We start from the raw sequence: 21,921 nt of genomic DNA, 5'->3' as shown, positions 1-21,921 counted from the left end.
AAGTAAGAACATTAGCTCGTTCAGTGCTTTCTTCAGCAGAAACCAGGGAATGGATGTAGAAGGACAACCATGAAACAAGTTCTTATTGCACATGCCAATCTCCACGTAAGTTGACTATTCCCCAGACTTGAGTCTTACACATGGATTAGGGCAAATTTGACCAACAAATAAAACCCAGTTCAGATCAAATTTTTTTTCAAAAAGCCTTTAAAAGCCCAGAGAAATCGGCATCCAAAGTTCTTCAAAACCCCTGAAACTGTGGAGTGGTACTTTCACCTGTAATACACACAGACTGAGCAAAAACACATCTCTGCTGAACCATTTTTAAGTGTTTACTTTTGAGATGGAAAGCCTATTTCACTCTGCACTTACATCCTCCACTTCCAAACCTCAGCCTCCACACAAACAACCACTCTTTTGCCCTCCACAGGAGCCTCGTAGCTCTTTTAGCATACACTTGTGCTGAAGGGGCCACCCTGTGCCAATGCGGAGCCACCAACCAGCTCAAAGGCGTCTGGGAAGAGAGGACCTCCTGCCTTTCTCGTGGTGCAAGTACTAGCTTGGATTTCTTTCTGTTTGACCAGAGCATCCCATGAATTCCAAGAATTTAAGAAAATGTAACATCTGGCACTTCTATGTTAATTTATTTCAGCCTCCTGCAACTAAGTAATTCCTTTTATACATCATTGGGTGAGGAAAGAAGAGATGGGGGAGATACAGGGCGCTGTGCAGCCTTGTTCCCCCAGGAACCTCCTTAAATAGAGAAGAGGCAACATCTTACATTTCACATTTTAAAAAACACGGTCATGGCAGCTTTAGGCAACAAACTACCTACTTTACAAACAAATTTGTATTTCTTTGGAAGAAATCTATGGCCCACCAAATCTACATTTCCAGTTGACTACAGCACCTACTGGAAGCAAACACTTATTTCAAGTTCAAAAGAAGGTGAATCAGATGGAGTTCAGCCCTACCCAGCAAAAGCCAAACTTTTTCAGGTTGTTTGATGTAGTTTCCACATTGGCTGACCTGTACACACACAGAGTCTGGAGTCAGAAGCCAGAAATGTTAACATCTATTAGAACCACCAGCTACAATTCTTCCCTCATTCCTACTACTTTTATTCCACCAAGTTGCCCATTTCACCTTATTTAATTTTTAATGAAGTAGCAAGTGTAAACTTCTGCAAGAACACAATTATGGGATGTGGAATAAAAAGTTAGTATGAGTTAGCACTTAAAAAAAACAAGCTCTTCAAGTCTGTGTTTAAAGGGTATCATAGCACAGCAATGCGTTGTCAATGACTTCATCCTAAATCACGCAAGGTGACTGCGGCGGGGGCGGAAAGAAGCGTCGACACTCCCGTGGCACAGGTTTTAATTCAGTCCTTGGGTCAGGGTTGCAAGGTACAGCCATGTACTGTGATCACCAAGCATCCCCCTGGCTGGTGCGGGAGGAGTATCACACTACAGTAACTCAGAAAACAGCCTGCATCCCTCATTAGCGATCCTCCTCAGCAGTCCACAGGGAAAATAAACAAGCAGCATGAACCCTCTGGGTTATGGAGACCTTTGTTTTGCTCACCTGCCTCTTTCTGCACCTGTGTACAACTCCCCGCTGTGACTCTGGCTCTCCCGGGTGCTGGGCACGGAGGATCACGCTGCAGAACACGGCAGCACCAAAGCCGCTCTCGCCCTCAACACTCCTCAGCAGCAGCTTTTCCAGGGGTACAGGCTGAAAGCGTTCTCACAAAAAGGCAACTTTCTTTGCTTTTCTGCAGGGAATCAGTGAAGAATTAGTGATATTTCCCTCTTCATCAGGCAGAAATTGAGAAGATCAACTCTGTGCCTGGAAGACGTTACTGTGCAGTTAAGAGTTTTACACTACAGCAGCAAAGCACTTGGTGCCCAAGTGTTAAAGCATTAACAAAGCGTCGGTCTGCAATGCCATCACATTACAGAAACTCCTTATTTCAAGTTATAGCTTGCAACGAAACTTTCTCAGCAAAAGCACTCTGACCCAGCACAACACGCACATTATGGGCTTTCATTAGCCCAAAAGACACCTCACCACGGCCTTAACCAAGCGCCATGGCAGCACCCGTCGGCCACACAGATCTGCTCCACACCTCTGCTGCACAAACACTTTTATGCAAACTTACTTAAGAGGAAGTCTAAGAGCAGGAAAGTGCTGCCGCAATTAGTTAAAATGAATTATTAGTTTGTCAGGCTTCCTGCAGTTCAAGCACCTTTCAATGAGCTACAGCCAGGTCCTGATTTCAGGGGCACGCAGAGGCGAACTTCGTGAATATGTTCCAAATCATAATAATAAACTATTTCTGATTAACCTTGCTTTAAGCTTTGGAAACAAACGGGATTTAGAAATCTGATCAAACTGGGTAAAGTTTGTCTCTACCGAACACACTGGTATCAGAGTAGAAACCAGTTATATAGATGCATGAAAAGGGACCCTGCAGAGTTTCGGCTGCCCCTTGGCAGAAGGCTGAACAGCAGTCAATAGAAAAACCAAGCCAGACGACGCATGTGGTGAAAGCCTGAATATTTTCTCAAATGAGATATGGACTTCTCTGAGAAACACCATACTGGAAAGGCTTAATTAGTTTGGAAGGGAAGAGAGAGGCAGGTACAAAAATATCTTAAAAAAAAAATCCAAGTAACAATACAATCAGAAATGGCTTCATCATATCTACAGCCCATAATCCTGGGCCAGCTCTCAGTGCCAAGAACCAGAGCTATCACTAAACCTCTTCCTAAAAGAAGCACCACAGTCGCCAGGAAGGAGGCAAAAATCCCTTAACAAACAACTGCGGCTGTACTTCACTGTGTGCTGCTAACTATACTAGGTTAGCTTAAGAAAAAATGAATAATAATGCGAAAAATAGGGAAAAAGAGACTAAGGGCACCTTACTTTTTCTCATGCAAGACACACTCCTCAAGCAGCTTTTTCAGCAGACACACATGCATCCTTGAATCCCACCCTTTCTTTCACACTTTAACCACACAATACTTTTCTTACCAATTACTTCTCAATGTTTTTCCACTTGGCCCCATTAAAAGGTTTTAAATCCTTTCCTATTATGTGTTTCATTCTACGTTATTAGGTGGGTGGAATGATTTGTTACGATTATCGTATTTTCACAGAGCAAACCCAAGTCCAGTTAGCTAAATAGCACATAATCTTAGCAGGGTGCCTTCAGGTGCTTCTGTAATGTAAATAAATTAATGAACTAATTCACTCGGCAGCAGTACTTGTTTTGAGAAGCCTATTTAGGCCATGAGCAAGACACCAGGCAGAGGGGAAAAATCAGCACAGCCAAATGATGTGGCTGTTCAAGATCACGCCATCAGTTTTCAGCAAAGCCAAAACCAGAACTGCAACCAGATTCCATCCGATTCCTGATCTCACACATACTTAGACATGAACAAACTCGTTTATTTTGCTACACATAACTCAAACCCTGGATGAGTTTGAATCTACCACCTTCAAAAACCCAAGTTCCCTGTCAAAGGCCATACAACTCTCAAGGTCCACTACTTAGAAACAAATCAAACCATCATCTAATGAGGGTTTGTGGGTTTTTGCCCTGTCATACGCAAAGGGTTGTAAAAGAATAATCCTCCAGTATTTTTCCAGGGTACACTGTAACTTCTGCCCAGCACGACAGACCTTTAGCACTTTGGTATGTATTATGAATAATTAAAGCAGCACATGCCAGGGGAATAGCTACTCTGTGCTCAGACACAATCAGTTCACATCTCTACAGCAAAATGCAAATTATGGGACCACAGAAACCACGACCCTCAGATACTTGACACAGACACATCCCACTCATCTGAATGTAGCTGTGCGACAAATATGTACCTTACTGTGCCCCAGCCCATTCCCTGAATTAATCTACGGAAAACTGCAACTATCCTGTAGCCAAACCAAAATAACTTTGAAAAACCACCTCAGTCTACAATCCACTCTGCAATGGAAAAAAGTATTTACTTTTAAAGTGAGCTAAATGTGCACAGATTTTCTTTTGCTCTGCGTTCAGCTAGCAGACTTCACCTCGAGGCAACTGAGCCACCTTCATCCATCACATTCAGCTGAATATAATTCAAGTGATTCCTGTAATAATAACCAGGTACGCTTTAAACTAATTGCAATAAGTGAATATATTTCTTACTGCTGTCAACAACGAAGAAAACACATCAATTACACAAAAAGAAGTCTTTCCAGCGGCTCTGTTACCGATGTCCCACCTCCAGCACAAAGCAGCTGTGAGAACTGTGACCATACAGCTGCCTGGCAGGGCAGCAAAGGGACAAGACAAGAGCCAGACCACCTCATAAGATCACTCCTGGCAGCAAACGCTCACAAGGCACTTACAGAAGACCCACCAGCCATCTCGGTAAGTGTAACAGAGTTTTCAGGCTGCCAGCCAAAAGAATCACTCATTTCATGTAGTTGTGTAGGAACTTCATTACCAGCTGACCACGTAAATACTGGAATCATATTGAAGTTATGCACAAAGAATCGTTCCAAGTGAAGGGACTGACATCTGAAAGTGCTTCAAGAACATATGCTTGGATTTTTAAACTGACTGCAGCTTTTAAAACAGCAAATACACAAAGCCACCTGCAGAGACTCACTTCTCTCTCCTGATTTGAGTCCTGACTTGCCTGTCACAATGAATGACACCAACACTCCTCCCTGTACAAGGGATGCTGCAGTATTTACGTGTTAACCATATCAACGGCTTCAAAGCAGCTCCTTTGAGTACTTGAACTTAGGTCATCACTTGTAACAAAGACCCTCAGCTCTCCTTGAGAAATCTGGTGGCAGCTTCAACCAACACACACGTTTTGTTAATAAGTCTTCACAGATCCCTGATTTCACTTGGCGTCCCATGTCTTACAAGAGACAGAAGCTGCATAGGTATCCTGTGCTTCACGAGACATAATCACTAACTCCAAGCACAGGTAACCGTGTCTGAAGCTGGTGTACGTCAGACCTTCGGCATTTCCAGACTGCCCATTTACGTGCTGATCCAGAGTACCTGGGGCTTTCTGTACAGACTCATTTGTAATGAAAATATTGAACAGTCAGCATACGACCAAAGCCAAGTTCTAGGACATCTGTGTTTGTGAGTCTTTTACTAAGCTACACACACCTCCCATAATCATAGGCATTAAGATGATTTTTCTCCTTCCCTTTTAATTTTAAAAGAAAAAAGATAAGACTGATGGCATTAAATGCTTCAAAGCTGCAGAATGAAAAGTTGTGTTACACTACAAAATTTCAGAGTAAAAACTGAAAACTGTCACTTTCTGCTGCTGTGTGGATGCAAAAATAAGGCTGTTTTTTTCAGGAGCACATAATCTTTTTGATTTAAAAAACATGTTCACTGAATGGGAAAAGTGAAACAACAAATAACTGTGACTGTCATACTGTCTTTGGCAGTCTGACTTTCTGGGAATAACAAACTGTGACAGGAGGTCAGTAACAGCATTCTCACATTTTGCTAAGTAAGTTTTGTCTTTCACAAAACAGATGCCACAGACAGAACAGCATTTATAACTATTCTGAGACAGATTATACCAGCTCATTCTCTTCACTGGAATCCTATCTCACCACCTATGCTTTTGTTGATTTCTCTACAGTATCCCTATTTCTGTGAAAGAGTTCTTTAGTACTTACAGCTAAGTAGTCACCTAACCATCACTCTTCCAGTAATAAAACATTGCAATTAAATAACCAAAAATCCAGATTTTCCGCCTCCTTCAAAATGCAGATCATTGGACTGGAGATCTGCCTCTCAGGAGACACGGAATAAATGGAGACATAAAAAGTCTAAATGGGTTAGTCCTCAGATTATCTTCTAGGCAAGAAGCTTTGATTCACTTTCTCTTCCCCTGTTTGCTCTGTTCTGGTTCACACCAAGATCAGAAGCAGATCACCAAACTGTCACACCAGAGCCACACAAGACAGGAAGAACTTCCTTATGTCATCATAAAGAATCCTGGCATTCCTGCAAGGGAAAGCAGAGCTCCCCTTCGGTTTGCCCACCCCATCGCCCCTGGGGCTCTCACACTTGCTCACCCACAGCCCCACCAAACCTTCTCAGCAAAGGGTGAAGTCGAGGTACAAGTGAACGATGGGAGCACGTCTGCAAGTCCTGGCTTTGCTGATCACTCCCTGGAAGGTTTCAACTCAGATCTGTAATTACCTGACTCAAACCAGAGTCAATCAAAAGAGGGGAGAGAGACAGCTGAGTATTTCAAAAGACGCATTTCGGCCAACTTACTGTGTAGAAGACACCAAGAAAACTAGCACAGTCAGTTTACTCGTGTCATATGTTTACAGGGGGTAAATGGCAGGTGGCTCTTTACCAAAAGGCAACATTTGCACTGAACATTTACCACAGAATTACCATTGTTTTGAGTCAAGTTACTATGTCATTACTGCTGAATAACTTGGAGTAAAATATACAATTAGTCCATGTCACCAGTGCAGACAATCTGCAAAACACTACAGCCATTTAATCTAGTATTTTTAAAAGGAGGAAGGGGGAAGAGACAAGAAAAATTATTAGATTTCCAGTAACCAGAAGACAAAGCGCATTAGTCAGAGGCAAATAAAGGAAAGGAAGCCAGGGAGATAAGATGCAGACCCCTAGGGAGAAGCAGCGGAGAGAAGGAGCCCAGTCAGGGAATTCTGATGAAGGCTGTTAAGGGGGTTCCCTCTTCTTGTGACTACCAAGACTCTCAAGTGTTTACAGATTGTTCTTTCAGTCTCCAAGAATTCTGTCTACTGATCTTCAGCTCCTCCTTTATTTTTAAGAATGAGGATGAAAGAAAGGACTGCTTTTCTAACACCCTATGCTTTTATTTTACAGTCTCCTTAGTCAGAGTAGCGTTTTCCTGTTACATTCCCTACTACAGACCCATGTGCCTAATGGAATAATAACACTGTTTCTGCACTTTGTGAGTTCTTACAAGCTGCCAAAACCCCACCACGGTGGATTTTATAGTGCTGCAAGGCTCTTAATTAAATTTATCAACACTTCTCCAGCACCATTAAAGAAACCCGAGTACTGTAGTGCAGGACAGTTCTGACAGTACTGGGGTACTCATACCATGCATCTCTTTATATCCAAACCACCTTTACATCGTTTTCTGCCTGTCATGATGAAACACAAGTTTACAAGAGTCATGTCTATCCCTCATTCTTCCACTCCCTTTTCATCTGCTCTATATTCCCCTGCCCCAATACACATATACACAACACAGAGGTTTTTTTCCTGTTCCTTAAGCTGAACCAAAGCAATCCTCTTCCTCATCCACACGCAAACTGGTCAGAACAAGTCCCAGTCTGTCAAACTGTCTGGCAGCTGCTCTTGCTCAATATACACTACTGTAATTAACATCAGTGAAGGGCTTCCAAAAGAGCTGGTCTTAGTATCCTCTCAAAGCCACTCCTTCAGTTCATCTGATCACCTTTTCTTAATCCAATCCATGCTAAATGGAAGCAAGATGTAATTATAAATGAATTTCCAAGATCAACAAATTATAAGAACTACTGACACAAATCAGCCAGAATTTGCCGTGAACTTGACAACATTCAACTCCAAAATAAAGCAAGAAACTGTGCAGAAAAGGCACCTAACTCAGCCTTAAAGATCCAGGAGCAGATTACAGATCATACTGCAGGTTATCAGTCTCAAGATTAAAGCAATTTCAAAAGCATCACATCAAGCAACCAAGTAGTACCAAAGCTGTAAGTTCCCCCATTAATAGTTTTGTGATTTTTTTTAAAAAGGATTAGAGTAATTAATGCATGCATATAACTTGCTATTAGGAAATAATCAACATTTTAGAAATCATTACAAGAGCTAATATTTGCAGTAAGTTTGTAAAGCCAGTTGTACTTGGCAAATCTGAACTAACTCAACACAGACCACAAGCTTCTGGTTTCTGCTGATTTGCAGAAAATCTTTGCGTTAGACTGTGTGCTGCCTTTCATGTAAAGGGCCATGAAGGTTTTCCACAGACTACTAACACACACCTGTGTGGGGAAGATTTGAAAGACAAACTACAGAACTGACAAGCACATTAAGTCAGATCTCTTTACTTTCACACACAATCTTAAACACAGGACTAGCTTTCTTTTTCTGAGAATTATTTTTTACCAGGGAAACAATCATAAGCTTTCAGATGTGCTTGAGAAACACCAGTACTCAGACATTGTCTTTTCTGATCACTAGCCCAAATAAAACACTAATACCGTAGTTACACATTAACTGTTTAACAAAAAGGCTCTTTGACAGATAATAACGTGTTTAGAAGATGTCTTTTGATCGGCTGTTCTCCCAAAGACCATGCAGCACAACTGCAACTGCCAGCACGGACTGTCTGTAATTTTCAGCAAGGTAAGGCAGTTCTGTGTTTTTTTGATTGTACAGCTATACCACTTGTTTCAGGGCAGTTAACCTATTACCCCTTTAAATTATGCGACAGACATTACCATTTTTTAAAAAGTTACCAGCTGCAGATCAATGCTGTATTCCGATACTTGGCATCAGACTGTTATCAATGTAACATTTTGAAGGACAGCGTATCAGCAGTGTTAACTATTTAAAAGATAATCAATGATTCTTTCCAGCAATCACAGCTCTAACAGGAAAGGCATATTCTTTCAACCCCTATCTGAGTGAAACACCGACAACGCGACTTACAATTTAAGTTGTTATGAGTGGCTTATTAGTACAAGAGTGACGGCAGCTTCCCAGGAAGGGTAAATACACTCAGGAGGGGGAGCACAGCCTAAAGAAAGAAGCGGCTGTGCAAAGGTGGCATGTTCAGATTACAATAACTATTTTGGAAATAAGTCGCTCTACGTTTTATCGCGGTCTCTCCCCTGAACTCCTGGTGCCACGCGTGTCCGTGCCGGGCAGGAGGCGGCTGCTCTCCCGGCCCGGGGGATGCGGGGCTGCTCACACAGAGCTGCTTTGGCGAGGAACGTGTTAGGACCCTGCAGATGGCACACGCCAAGATGGAAAAACAAGGAAAATCACCCCAGAGGAGGCAGCGCCGTTGCGGGGGCACCGGGGGGCGCCGGGCGGGCGGGGCCGAGCGGCCGGACCGGCCTGCGGGGGGCGAGACCCGGCACACACCGGCCGAGCAGCCCCGGCCGGGACCGCCCCGCGGCAGAGGGGGAGGCTGCAGCTCCCAGCCGGGCACGTCGGGACCGACGGGCCGTCCCGGCGGTTCCAGCCCCAGGGGCCGCGCGGAAAACGGCTCCTCGAGCCCACACCGTGAGGGGGCAACGGCGGCGGCGCGGGGCCCCCAGCGCCCAACCGGCCCTGGCGTGGCTGAGGGGCAGAGCGGCGGCCTCCGCCACCGCCGAGCCCACTGGCCGAGCCCCGCAGCCCGCGCCGCCGCCCCGGCCGAGCCCCGAGCCGCTCCCGCCGCCGTCCCCCGCCCGCAGCCCGGCGCGGACGGGAAGAGACACGGTCCAATTCACTCACCTCCGCGGCTCCTGCGAGGCTGCTCCCCCTCCTGCATCACTTCCGGGGGTGAGCAGTCAGCTGGCTGCGGCGCCGCGCCCTGACGTACACCGACGTGCGCGACGCCGCACGCACGGTGAGGGCGCGAGAGGGCAACGGGCCGCCACCTCCTGCGCCCACTGAGGCGGGGGGACGGGGTGCAGCGGGGCGGAACCGCCGCGCGAAGGCGGGGAGTGGCTCTTCAGCGCGTTTCTTCCCGAAGGTAAAGGAGGGGGGTGGAGGGCGGGCAAGCCGGCACACGGGGAAGACAGAAGGGAGAGGCTGGAAGTTTGCGCATTAGGCCAACCCCCTCCGATTCACGCCTTGGTTCCGCCCGGCTGCGGGGGCAGTACCGTCTCGGCCACTAGGGGGCAGAAGGGCGCCCACGTTTGCAGCGCCCCCCAGCGGCCGGGCGGCTCCGGGCAATGGCGGCGGGGCGGCACAGGACGCTGGGGACAGCCCAGCCCCGCAGCCACCAGCTGTCGGCCACAGTGCCACTGCCCGCCATGTGCCGTGTGGCCATGGCCTTTGCCGGGCAGCCCTGACCCCCAGGGCGAGGAGCAGCTGTGCTGCCCAGCCAGCCCCTGGCTGCAGCTGGCCCAGCTCCCTGGTGCTGCGTGAGGGTCCTGTGTGTAACTGTGCTAATCACACTGTACAATCAAAAGAGTTTTCTTCCTCAAAACCACAGGAGCAGGTCGATTTCATAAAAGCCAAATCGATTTTAAAATATCCAACAGCATTAAAGGCTTCTGAAATTCCCCTTCGTTCCAAGATCCGATGTATAAAGATATAAAGAGTTGTTTGTCCTGCTGTTAGTTGTGTTTGTGTAAGGTGAATAAGAATACTGACAGAATGGTGTAAAACAGGAAGAACTATTATTTGCCTTTTAGTAACAGGATGCCTAATTTAGAAGAAGGTTCCTTAAGTGAATTAGGTCTGAAAAATTCTGCATTAATGGTGGCGTCGGATGGTCAGGGAGTCCTGAACCTCCCGCCTGGGCCTGCAGCTGCTGCTGCTCTGGGGCTCCTGTCAGGGCTGCCGTCCCATCCATCACTGCCAGGCCTGGGGTCCCCTCCCCACAGACACCGGGGGCACACTCAGGCTCTTCCCTCGGCTCCACGTTCCTGTGCCCAGCGCTGTCTGTGGGGCTGGAGCCCCAGGGGCCGATCCAGTCGCCATTCAGGAGAGTCCAGTGCAAATATCGTGTAAGGCTTTGTTGGCAAAAATCCCAAATTCAAATGGGATTCACACACTTGTTTTCCAAAAACCAAATATTTTTTCAATATATGCCCTGCTACAGTTGTGCAATAGTGACTAAAAACCGTATCTATCAATGTCCTGGGACTGAAAACGGAAACAGAGGGTTCATGATTATTAAATGACCCACAGAATGCAGTAAGAAAGGGGGCAGGGAGGATTGTTTCTGTGCTAGCATTAATATTTATACCCGTTCTCCACTTTGGGAGCAGTTTCAATGCTGGGAAATAGTTCTATTCATGCATACAGTTGCATTTGGTCCAAAGCCAAGGTATGAGTAAGGTGCATAAATCCATACTGGGGTTTATGTCCATGTTGTTGTATTTCTGTATCCTATATTATATAAGTAAGGCCATCCAAGGATAGCTGAGACTTCATTTTCCCTGCTAAATTTGTTGCACTGCATTAAAACCTCTCTTTCTGCTTGTGACTAATAAAGAACTAAACACATAGGAGGAGAAAATGGTTCTAAATGTATGAAAGCATGAGCAACAGGGTTGCGCAAGACTAGACACAAGTTCGTGTTGCTTTAGAGTTTACATGGACACTGTGTGCTCTTCAGGAGAAGGCTAAGAAATACGTAAAGCCATTTTTTTGTTTCCTTTCCACCTCCCTAAGTCAGCATTTCTGTGCTTCCTGAGGCTGCTGTGGCACAGGAGACACTCCCAGAGCAAGAGTCTGTATGTCCTGCTAAAACCAGATAATGCCTCGACCACCTCAGACTAAGGAAATGAAAGCTCTGTGATCAGAAGGCACTAGTTAAGGGTTTCCATTTTCATCTATTCAACTGAAGAAAATGTCGAATACTAATTCTCTGCAATTTCACTTATTTGAAATTACGTAGGAAAACCAGTAATAAAATCTAAGTCCTTGCTTTTACTATTTATATTATCTTTGCATGCAGTTTCCTTTTTCTGATCAAAAGACCGCTCCATGTGTAAGAGAAATCTTAAAAGCGATCCAAGTTCAGTCAGAAATCCGAGGCACGGATAGAGTGGCAGAGTGCTCATCCCAGCTGATGAACAGCGTAAGTACAAAGACTCAGAGAGGCTGCTTCAGAGGTGTCGATCGGTGTTTCAGATCATTTCAATTTGCCAGCAGAAAGGCACTGGCATGACCAAATCTAAAACCATGTGAAAGTCGGCTTGTTTTCAGATACCGTTATTCAATAACTTGGTTCAGTAACTTGGTTCTCTTGCAAGAGATTTACGATTGCAGCTTGTAGATGGAAACAGAGAGAAATGCTTGGAGTCAAATTAATCCTTGATGAAAAAGTCTTGAAATTTCCAGGCTAGTGTCACTGGTAGACACGAGGATGTAACACCATCATGGAAGAATATGATCCTTCACTTTAGTTTGTTTTCACCACGTGCAGATGGAATATTTTAGCTGTGATTGAAGCTGTGCTATGAATTGGTTTTGGCTGAAGTCTTAAAAAAGCAAGCTACGAATGTTCAATCAAGAATGAAAATCAAATGGAGTTTTCACTTTGCTAGGTACATACTGCAGCCACATGTGGTCGGCGTTTGCAGGGTACTGCTTGTCACAGGCCACTAAGTCATTATTTGAGTAAAAGAAGATAAAATGACTTTTTGTGGAAACTGGATTTTGAAATGTAGTGTCGCTGGAAGGCATGTGACCTGCTCGGCTGTCACAGGAATCTGTGACCCCTTCTCATCTCCCTGTGCCACAGGAACTCATTGTTTCAGTTGTTGTCCCTCAAGGAAACGATAGACCAAATTCACTGCTGCCTTAAGCAGCGCAGACTCATTTTGGCAGACTCGCACAGAAGATGAATATGGATTACTGACCCCTACTTGCTGTGGATTGCTGTGAAAGGAATGATTGATTATCTGTTGCATTGGCAGCAGGAGAGAGACTGCAGGTCACTCTTTTGCTGAGTGGTAATTTAGTGGCCAGATATGCGCAGTTTTTTGCATCTCTTTAAATAAAAGTTAGCTAAAGAGTGCATTTGAAAATATAAGATAAAGCTTGTCACACAGGCTGTAGCTGATGGTGTTCCATACTGTAACATGGATGCACTATGCTTTTGAATTATGTCATTTATTTCCGTAACAGAAATGTGCTCATAGCTTGATTCAGAAGGCAATCAGCCCAGCAGTTTGTCACTGTGTCTTTAGGACTCTTTGCCAGTAGCAAGTCAGCTGTCAACTAGAAGTTGTGCTGCTCCTAAATAAAACATTTTACATCTGAGAAGTTCAAAGCCGCTTTTTTCAAATTATTTCACGCAGAGTCTGTTCCCCGCCATCTCCTCCCTTGAGCAAATACGGTTTCAGCATCAGCACTAAGTGTATGCTACTAATGCGTGCCCTAGTTAGCTGGGATGTAAAAGAAGAGATCTATTGTTTTAAAATATCCTGGTTTTGTTCCCCCATGGGCTCTTACTTTTACCCTTTGTTTCCTAAAATCCTCTATGTACTCGCTGCTGGCAGATTTTATGTTTAAAGTGAGTAGCTAATGCTTGACTTGAAAAGAAAGGATGAAATAAAATAGACTTACAACTTCAGCAAAGGAGCCGTGCAGATGGAAGGAGAGTGTTGGACACGCTTTGTTAGCCAAGCATCCCTTGCTGGGAAGCAGCTGTGATTTAGCTGCTTGTATATAAGTAGTGAGTCTCGGTGCAGCTTGCCTTCTGTCCTAGCTTTGCTTTGACAGTACACTACTGGGGTCATTTTACAGTGCAGATGACAGATTCCTTTCCTTATTTTTATATAAACTTCTAATTTAAATTCTAAACAAATCTGCAAATAGCATAAGAAGACTGGTGTTTCACTGATTATTCAGATTATTGAACTTCCGTGTCAACCGCCTAAAAATCTAAAGGAATGCGTTTTTGTTTCCTGAAAGAAAAACTTGTCATTACATTTTTATAGCCGAAATGATTATTTTAATTAACAGTGAAAAAAGTTTGAGTCTTCATCATGCAGTCACTCATTAACTGCTCAAGCCTCCTTTGCAAGTTTGGATACAATGGGATATTTTGTGAGCTTGATCTGCATGTTGATAACAGGGGTTTGCATGTAGATCAAAAGACCGATACAACCCTGCATTGTCAGGACTCTGCCGCCGCATCCAGCAAATGCGGATTTGGAAAGCAACGCTTGGCTTCCCTCCAAAGGCTCAATTCTAACAATCAGCTCGAAACCAGCCTGCAGCCTGCCGCTTGTCCCATCCATACCTTTGTGCGAACAGACCTACCTTTGACCTCTCCTGGTTTGGTTTGTTGCCGTAAACACCTGAAATTTGCTCAGCTAATACAACAGCCCTGTACTTTCTGACAAAAACGCCTGTGGTTAACCTCTGTGGGCTGCATTCTGCAAGGAAATGAAGGGTGGTAGAAGTTAAATGGGTGTGACTACCACAAGATGAGTGTTAGTGGGAAAGTGGTGTAACATCCACTTAGCATTCCAGAGATGTGAAATATAATTATGATTTAAATGCCAGAGATGTAAGTTGCAAGATGAGTAACCACAAGGACATGAAAGCCTCCCTTATCTTCCTTTCTGTCCCACTCAGAATCATTTTGCACACCCACAAAACTAATACAAGCAGTGTCACTTGACAAAATTACTCCTGATACATGACTTGTACAGTCACTTACATTTCTGTCAGTGTGGGCTCTGTTTATACCAAAGGAAAAAAAAAATCCAATCTCATTTACATTTTAAGTTGGAAGTAATTTTGCTCTGGTTTACACTCCCACTCAGACCAGAGTCTGACCCAGGCTTTGAGGTTTGGCCAATTTGTGTCATCCTTTCCCATGATAGAGGGGGGTCCTCTGTCTGTGAAGGGCTCCTCACACTTTCATTATGTGTCTTTGCAGAAATGGTTTATGAGCAGGTCTGTAATGTTAGAAATTGTTGACTAAGTGAGCCGCTGGTTGCTGAGTATATATGAAAAGCTGCTTAATGCCCTTTACATCATCTAGCATATGTGGGAAGGAGAGCAATAATTCAATGCAGCCCATGCCTAGATGAGGTGCTACACGGTTTTCTATCAATTCCAACACTTATTAAAAAAAGAAAAAATAAGCTCCAGGTGGGGGAGTGGAAACAACCAGCGGGGGAAAAAATTGTTGGTTTTAAACTTTTAAGCAAAATCTTCATAAACACATTCTTGATATGTTTAAAATCCAAAAGCAAAAGGTGTGATTACAGCTCTGAGCAAAGGGCACACACTGTCCCAAGTTGTGGCCTTGGAAATTGTCTGATGCGTAGACCAAAATTTAAACCTGTATTTTAAACATTTTTCCCCTTATTCCTCCTTTTTTTTTTTAAATGGATTCCATTGAAACCTAAGCTGAAAGTTTCTAGTGCAGTACTACCTTCTGTTAGCTGTCAGCAGGGAACAAAGAGTTTTACCAGCTACCCCAGAGGTGACACCTTCAAATAGAAGCAGAGGGGTGAGGCCAGGAGGATGTGATTTGGGACTCAGCTTATGCTGGGTCAGCCCTTGAAATTGAACTGTTTATTTTCTGTACAAAATATGCACTTGAAAGCAGGAAGCAGTGATTTTTCAGATACACGTACATACGTAGCTTTGTGTATGACTAATTTTATTGCCTGAAATGGAGCTGTAGAGTGGATAAAATGAAGCATTTATTCCAAAGTGTTTGAGGAGCTGGGACTGCCTAGCTATTTTATTGTGGCTATTTGTTTCCTAGAAATACCATAAACATTTACTAGGAATACTTGTTTTCTGGGTAGGAAGAATAATTCTTATATCTGGGGGAAAAACATATTATCGGTTAAACATTTTAAAATACAAATAGCAAAATTAAAATGTTCTCTCTTAAGAATCAGAGAAAACCAGTATTATGTCTGTACTTCAAGTCCCTAACAGAGTACATTAAACAACAAAAAGCCTTTAGATCATAGCAGTAGTTAAGACAAAAAAGGCCAGGACTTAATAGTTTGGGATTTTTTGAGGAAAACGGGCCAAATCCTGGCTTCAGGTTAGCATCTGTAATTCGGCTTTGGTGAGGAGAACATGGTGTGAGTGTCTGAGGCCACAGAGGACCGTACTGAACTGTCAGTGCGGGTTCAGCTGCTGTGGCAGAGGCAGCCACTGGAGAAGTGTATGGCTTGAGAAAACTTTGGTTCAAAACCGTCATCTACTACCAACAATAAGAGGAATTGCCACAGACTGCAAGGAGCTGAGTGACAGCCACGTCGCCAAACTTTCCACACGAGTTTGGGTGCCTGAATTAGAGGAAGCAGCTTTTCCTCTATCGCCGGGGCAGAGGGTGCTCCCCTCAAAGGGCATTTCCAGCTGTCCGAATTCCCCTGCTCCAAACCATCCTCAGAGGAGCTATTCCCAGCGCATGGCTCTGATTTCAGGGTATGTTCAGCCACAGTAACCAGAGCTCCAGGTTGGCAAATGGATCCTCAGTCAGATAATGTGCTGTCCCTGACACTTGTTCCTCATTCCATCCATATGTTTAACTGTGCAGTGCTGCTGCATCTTCCTTTTGGACAATAAGGTACCTTTGACACTTGCGGTGTCCCTAAAGTCACCTAATCCATGTCAGAAGTGCTGTTATTCCAGCAGTGGATTTGTCTCAGGGACAGCTGTGGTCTGGGATGAAATAATGGCACCACTTACATGATAAAATACTTATTTACATACAGTAAGAATAGGAATTCATTCTTGATTTCTGACAAAGATTCTTGTCACACCTTGGGGGTGGATTCAGTGGGCTCAGCAGGCACACGGCCCTCTTAAAATCAAGACTTTCCTAATCCTAAAGTTACTCCGCGTCTCCTGAAGTGCTCAGGTAAAATAGCTTTCATCACCTTTCCATCACATCAAACTCCAGCTGAATCATGACTACCTACTGTCGTGCTACCACAAATAAGCTGTTTGGCTTCTGAAACCTATACTGGTTTTCAGCAGTATAGTGGTGGTTTTATCACATATTTTGTTCACAGATTTCAAGATGCTTTGCAGAGATAGGGTCAGTACTGGTATGAGAATCTCACAGGAAGGGGGATGCTTGGAGTTTCGGTGACTTGCCCAATGTCTGTTGCAAAACCGCAGTGAAACGCAACCTGGGCATTCTTCTGCCAGGCTTGTGATCCAGCAAAGCACTAAAGCAAGGGCTTAACTTGGAGCAAGTTTGAATGGAGACAGACTTAGGTGTCGGTTTAAATATTTTGCTGGACTGGGTCTTCAGCTTTCAACAGCTAATTACTGGTTACAGCTATTTTAGTTCTTTTCATATAGCTCAGCATATCTTTAGATGGTGGAAAGATTTTTAAACTCATTCAATTGTCTGAAAAGCTTTACTGCTTGCTGGCCTTTTAGCAACTCAAATGTTCGTGTTTTATGTTATTTTTTTAGATGACACCAGTTACTCGACAAGAAGTTCTTGGTCTTTACCGCAAGATATTCCGAATAGCCAAAAAATGGCAATCGGCATCAGGACAGATAGAAGAAACTATTAAAGAGAAAGAATACATTAAAAATGAAGCCAAAATGTTATTCCGAAAGAACAAAAATGTAAGTGGGTGTCCTTACAGTTTCAAATTTCTGAATGATTCTCTTCTCACTCTTTGCAGTGCCTCAGTGGTCGGATGCTAAGATATTAATATAAAAGTCGAGTTCCCAAAATTTCATGCGCCTTAAATGCTGGTGCATTTAGGTTATAGTTTAAATTTCACTGCTGAAATACGAATAAGAAAACTAAAAAAATGCCAAGACAAAAATTAAATTCTAAAGATACTGTCTATGTAATTGAAGCAGGTTTTTATCTTTTAGAAAGCTAGCTAAGCGTATCATTACACATGCAATGGCAAAGAACTCAGTAGCTTCTTGTACTTCTTTTTTATTTTCTTTTCAAAGCAACAATTATTGGCACTTCTTTTGAAAAGAAGGACTTTAATTTTTTTCTTAAGGAAGACATTTCACACCCATTTTGAAAGAGGTGATACATACTCCATGGACATCAAAGGGCCTTATTGTAATTCAAGATACTTATTTATATCCCATTTTGGTCTGGAACTAAACTGAGGTAATGCAAAATCAAAAAATGAATTTAAGTCACAATTTACACCACATTTCTGACTTCAAAGGGAGTTTCTGGATAGGGTGATAACAGAATGTAGATCAAGAAGTCTCTTCCCTTTCTCCTCTAGCTACCTTGCGGAGTGATGAATGGGCAAGTGTGGTTTTCTTTTGCATGGATGTATTAGTAGTTTACATGTGTATTGTCTTTATACAAAGAAAATGCCATGTTTGGGTAAAAACCTCCTTCTGTAGCCTCAGTCGTGACAGCTTCTGGGCCTTAATATCCAGTGCCGTCAAGCCCAGAACTGTTGAATCAAGGCAAACACTAATGTTACCTTTTATGGATATGAAAAATACAATACTTGTATCCTTGGGATTGCCAAAAAAAGCTAAAGAAAGTCATGTGGCTGGGCATCATTTACGCTTGAGCTTCCAATTGCTAATTGCTGTACTTGCACAAAATGTTTGTATGATCTTAGGTAACGGATCCAAAGTTGATTAAGCAGTGTATAGAAGAATGTGAGGCAAGAATAGAAATTGGACTTCACTATAACATTCCCTACCCAAGACCTGTGAGTATAAATCTAGTCACAAATTCTTCAGCTGTACCCACTTAGCTCTCACTGGGCAACAAAACCATAAGTTCAGATCACTGTCACCACACTGCATTTTTTGATAAGCCGGTATTTAAATGCTATGTTAAAACAGAGCCAAGTAAGCCAAATATATACTGAAGTGTTCCCCATCTCATTTCACTGTAAATTGGCTAATTTCTTCTCAAAATGAGGAGCCAAGGCCTAAATGGAGTTTCATGAGCTAAACTCCCAAGGCCTGTGAATACTTCGGCTGTCTTGACCCACCAATGAATCATACTACGTAAAGGAGAGGAATGGAATCAGCTCTGTAAATCATTCCGGATAATAAAAGAGAATGAGAGAACAAAAATATTTAAGTACATCTGCCATAAATACAATAATTTTCATAGCCTACACTACTGGTAACTGTTCTCCTGCTCATAAATCAGGTCTTAAAAAACACCTGCCCAAGCTGCTGCTTCTTTTCCCCTGTTCCTAGAGAAAAACATGCCAAAGATTACCAAAATGCTGAAAGTTGCAGCAATGTCTTCTATTGCACCAGTCAATACAGTTTCCTCACTGTCCAGTCACTTCTGTCAGTAATATTATACTTTACACTGCCTCCCATGAAGACTTCCTCTCTGCTCCTGTTGACTAGTTTACATTTTCACATCTATGGTTCCTGTATCAAGGCAGTAGAAGATGCCTTGATACAGGAACCATAGTCACTGTTAGCATCTGTTTCACATATAGCAGTGCTCCTAGAAATGGGCTTCAAATGTGTGCTCTGCAGTGGCCTCAAAATTCCAGGGGATCAGTCCTAGATCAGCTCTGTCACACAAACTGGATGATCATTATTTTTCAGATTCCAGAAAACTCTATCGTTACTTTAGCCAGTGTTTTTACTACTATTTGCACTTAAACAGTTATCTTAGAGAATGACAGCCTCAGCAACAATAACATCTGACTGCTAACACCTACATTTTTCAGTCACTTAGGGGGTGATACAGCTGCATGACTCCCACTAATGGTTTTATGAAATATAAAGACTTTGTCAATCAAAGGAAGAGCCTGTCACCTATTGCTCCTTCTGCTTGTGGAGTCAGTGACATCGATTGTGCATTTTAATATGGCACATATGATCATGACAATAAGGCGGCAGTCTTTCAATGCATACAGTTTGGGGTTATTTTGTGACTCGTTAGCTAGGTATGAGTAAAGTACATGTTGCTTTCAGACATGTCCTCAGGAATTTTTAGGGTTTTCTATGTCTTACTGTTCTGGAACAGTTTCAGCAGTCCTATTTCAACAAGTATTTTATTATTACAGTCTGACATCAAGCTACAAAACAAGGTTGCTAAAGCCTAAAATATACAGGATTTTAATAAAGACAACATTTAGGGCATGAAAGTTACACCACTAATCACTTCTCAGAAAGTGCTCCTCCTAGAAATCTAATAACATGGTTTGAGACACTACAGTTGCTCCATCCAAAGTGTGCAGAAATTATTTAAAGTCAGTGAAACCTAGTCTGTCTATATGTCTTCTTGTAGCTTCTCAATTGGCACCTAACAGGTGGGATTTTCTTTTCCAGATCCATCTGCCTCCTATGGGTCTTGCCCATAAGCAAGGCCGTACGTTGCGACACCAGGAAAAGTTAAGGAAGATTTCTAAGCCAATATACCTGAAATCCCATGATGAAGTTTCATAACTCACCATTTAAGCTGTGATGTGTAATCACATCATTTAAAATGTGGACTGTAAACCAGGTGATTTGTGTGCACAGCTGTGAATGAAGCCATTTTGGTCACTTTTCACACATTTCCTGAGGCCACAAAGCTAATTGATACATAGCTTACGACGGATAAGGTTGGTCGCGTATTTATTACATTTCAACCACTGGCTCATCAATAAAAGTAACACTTTTCAAGGAGTGAGGTGTGATATGAAGATTACTTTGACATCAAGACAAATTGCAGCAGGTTTTCAAACTCTGATAATCTATAGCAGGGTTCTATGGTGGTTTGAGGATTATACATGCTCAATTGCGATTTAAGTCAGTGCCTTGTGTAAGGGCCAGCAACAACCAAGAAAGCCCAGGAGAACCACACAGCCACAGTGCCTCCAGAGCTTTGAATGCAAGTGGGAATACAGCGACTGCCTCATGCAGCTGCACTCCTTCCTCGCCTGTTGTCCCTGGAGAAACGTTCCATTTTCACAGTGTCCTTATGGTGAAGTATTGTTTCTAAAAGGACAGTAGCAACAATACAGCAGAAATCCCACCACTCCTCCTTTTTCCTTTTTGCAAACTACAGAGGAGTGGCCTAGAGCCTCTATGTCAGCTTTTTTCCCGCTTCCTTTGGAGAGGGTGTGGATGTGAAACGCAAAGTTTGGAATGCCATTACACAACTCAGAATAAAACATTCCAGTGTTGGGTTCCTCAGGTTCCCATGCATGGACTGACTGAAAACTCTGCCTGCAGGGTATCACTGTGGGAGCAAGCTTAAGATGCTTTGGCGTCTTCACTGTGCATTTTTACATGGTTAGCTCTTCAACAGAATCAACACACTGTCTCAACTATTTTAGCGTCAGGTTTTAATTCTTACATCATGGACAGAACCCCAGTTTTACTAAAAGAAAGGATCTACAACTATCTCTGCAGTCTCTTATGTTTGAGTGGTATTTCTGTTTTGCAGGTGCCTCATGAATGGAACCAAAATGAAATTAATTTCTCCCTCACTGGCCACCAGTTTGGCGTCTTTTGAGTCCTCTGGGTTTACCAAGCTTTTTACAAGTTCTCTTCACTAAAGCTGGTGGAGCCTTGTGTCCTTCAGGCTAGGAGTGCCATGGGAGCAAGCTGTGGACAAGAGCCACGCTGTACTGGGAGACTACACAAGCACAGCCCACAGCTGCTTTGAGGATAGAGGCTCGAAGCAGCGACCTATTCCAGCCAGAAGTTAGTGGTGGCAAAAAAAGGGCAAATTTGACAAATGTAGTGTATCTTGTTTCCTATTGAAGTGGGAAAAACACCCCTCCAACTCATCCTAAACTCTCCAAGCCCTAATAGACAATGGTAAAGAAATATTCTTCTCTACCTTAAAAATAAGTTAAAACTGGTCTTGTGAAGAACAGAATGGCAGTTCCTCCCCCAGGAATGTACTTGTGAGAGTGAAAAAAATACAAGCGGATGAGAAGGTACAAGGAAACAATGAGAAGAGCGAGTCAGCATGACAGGTACTAGCTAGCCCAATTTCTCACTACCCTTTATGCTCCAGTCCACAAAGGTATCTATTTCCATATAATGATTTCCTGGGAATGCCTCACGTGGGAAGGAACATGTAAAATGCCATTGTTCTCCCTGTCAGTGGGAACTTTACAAATTTACTGCTGCCAGGAAGACAAAAAAAAAAGCCCAAACCAACAAAAACCTCCTTTAGACTAGGAAAAGGGGGACGGAACAAAGACAGTAAGAAATAACGTGATTATACACACTGCTTAATTCCTCAT

The 21,921-nt window shown here is 43.3% G+C and overlaps 2 protein-coding genes across 10 annotated transcripts in view; one reads left to right on the top strand and one right to left on the bottom strand.

The window, feature by feature from the left end:
- Positions 1-9,673, bottom strand: part of DCUN1D3 (defective in cullin neddylation 1 domain containing 3) — a 20,143-nt gene extending 10,470 nt beyond the window's left edge. For 3 of the 5 annotated variants that reach the window (XR_013922857.1, XM_080353669.1, XM_080353672.1), the window contains exon 1: positions 9,536-9,673. The gene's annotated coding sequence lies outside the window, so the exon portion shown is untranslated. Of the gene's footprint in view, positions 1-1,584; positions 1,775-6,154; positions 6,216-9,535 lie in introns of those variants that run through there. The other 2 variants (XM_080353670.1, XM_080353671.1) reach the window with 2 other exon arrangements.
- Positions 9,648-21,921, top strand: LYRM1 (LYR motif containing 1). 5 transcript variants are annotated; one of them, XR_013922858.1, is made up of 6 exons: positions 9,650-9,776; positions 11,715-11,837; positions 17,174-17,332; positions 18,319-18,411; positions 20,009-20,283; positions 21,111-21,185. XR_013922858.1 is itself a non-coding variant. In XM_080353674.1 (5 exons), exons 2-5 carry the CDS (start codon positions 11,829-11,831, stop codon positions 20,123-20,125), a joined length of 378 nt encoding a protein of 125 aa, XP_080209800.1. In that variant the 5' UTR covers positions 9,650-9,776; positions 11,715-11,828; the 3' UTR covers positions 20,126-21,068. The 5 variants fall into 5 exon arrangements, 4 of the variants coding, with proteins under 4 accessions (XP_080209801.1, XP_080209800.1, XP_080209802.1 ...); XM_080353674.1 differs by lacking the exon at positions 21,111-21,185 and having other exon boundaries at positions 20,009-21,068; XM_080353676.1 differs by lacking the exon at positions 20,009-20,283 and having other exon boundaries at positions 9,655-9,776; positions 21,111-21,921.

Source organism: Nesoenas mayeri (assembly GCF_963082525.1).
Source record: "Nesoenas mayeri genome assembly, chromosome: 15".
Lineage (NCBI taxonomy): Eukaryota > Metazoa > Chordata > Aves > Columbiformes > Columbidae > Nesoenas > Nesoenas mayeri.
The sequence above is the reverse complement of the archived record's forward strand: the minus strand, read 5'-3'. Positions and strand labels throughout refer to the sequence as shown.

Excerpts from the sequence above, each read along its gene's own strand:
- LYRM1 (XM_080353674.1), top strand. Across the intron at positions 17,333-18,318 it reads TATTCCGAAAGAACAAAAAT|GTAACGGATCCAAAGTTGAT; the intron begins GTAAGTGGGTGT and ends GTATGATCTTAG. Across the intron at positions 18,412-20,008 it reads ACATTCCCTACCCAAGACCT|ATCCATCTGCCTCCTATGGG; the intron begins GTGAGTATAAAT and ends TTTCTTTTCCAG.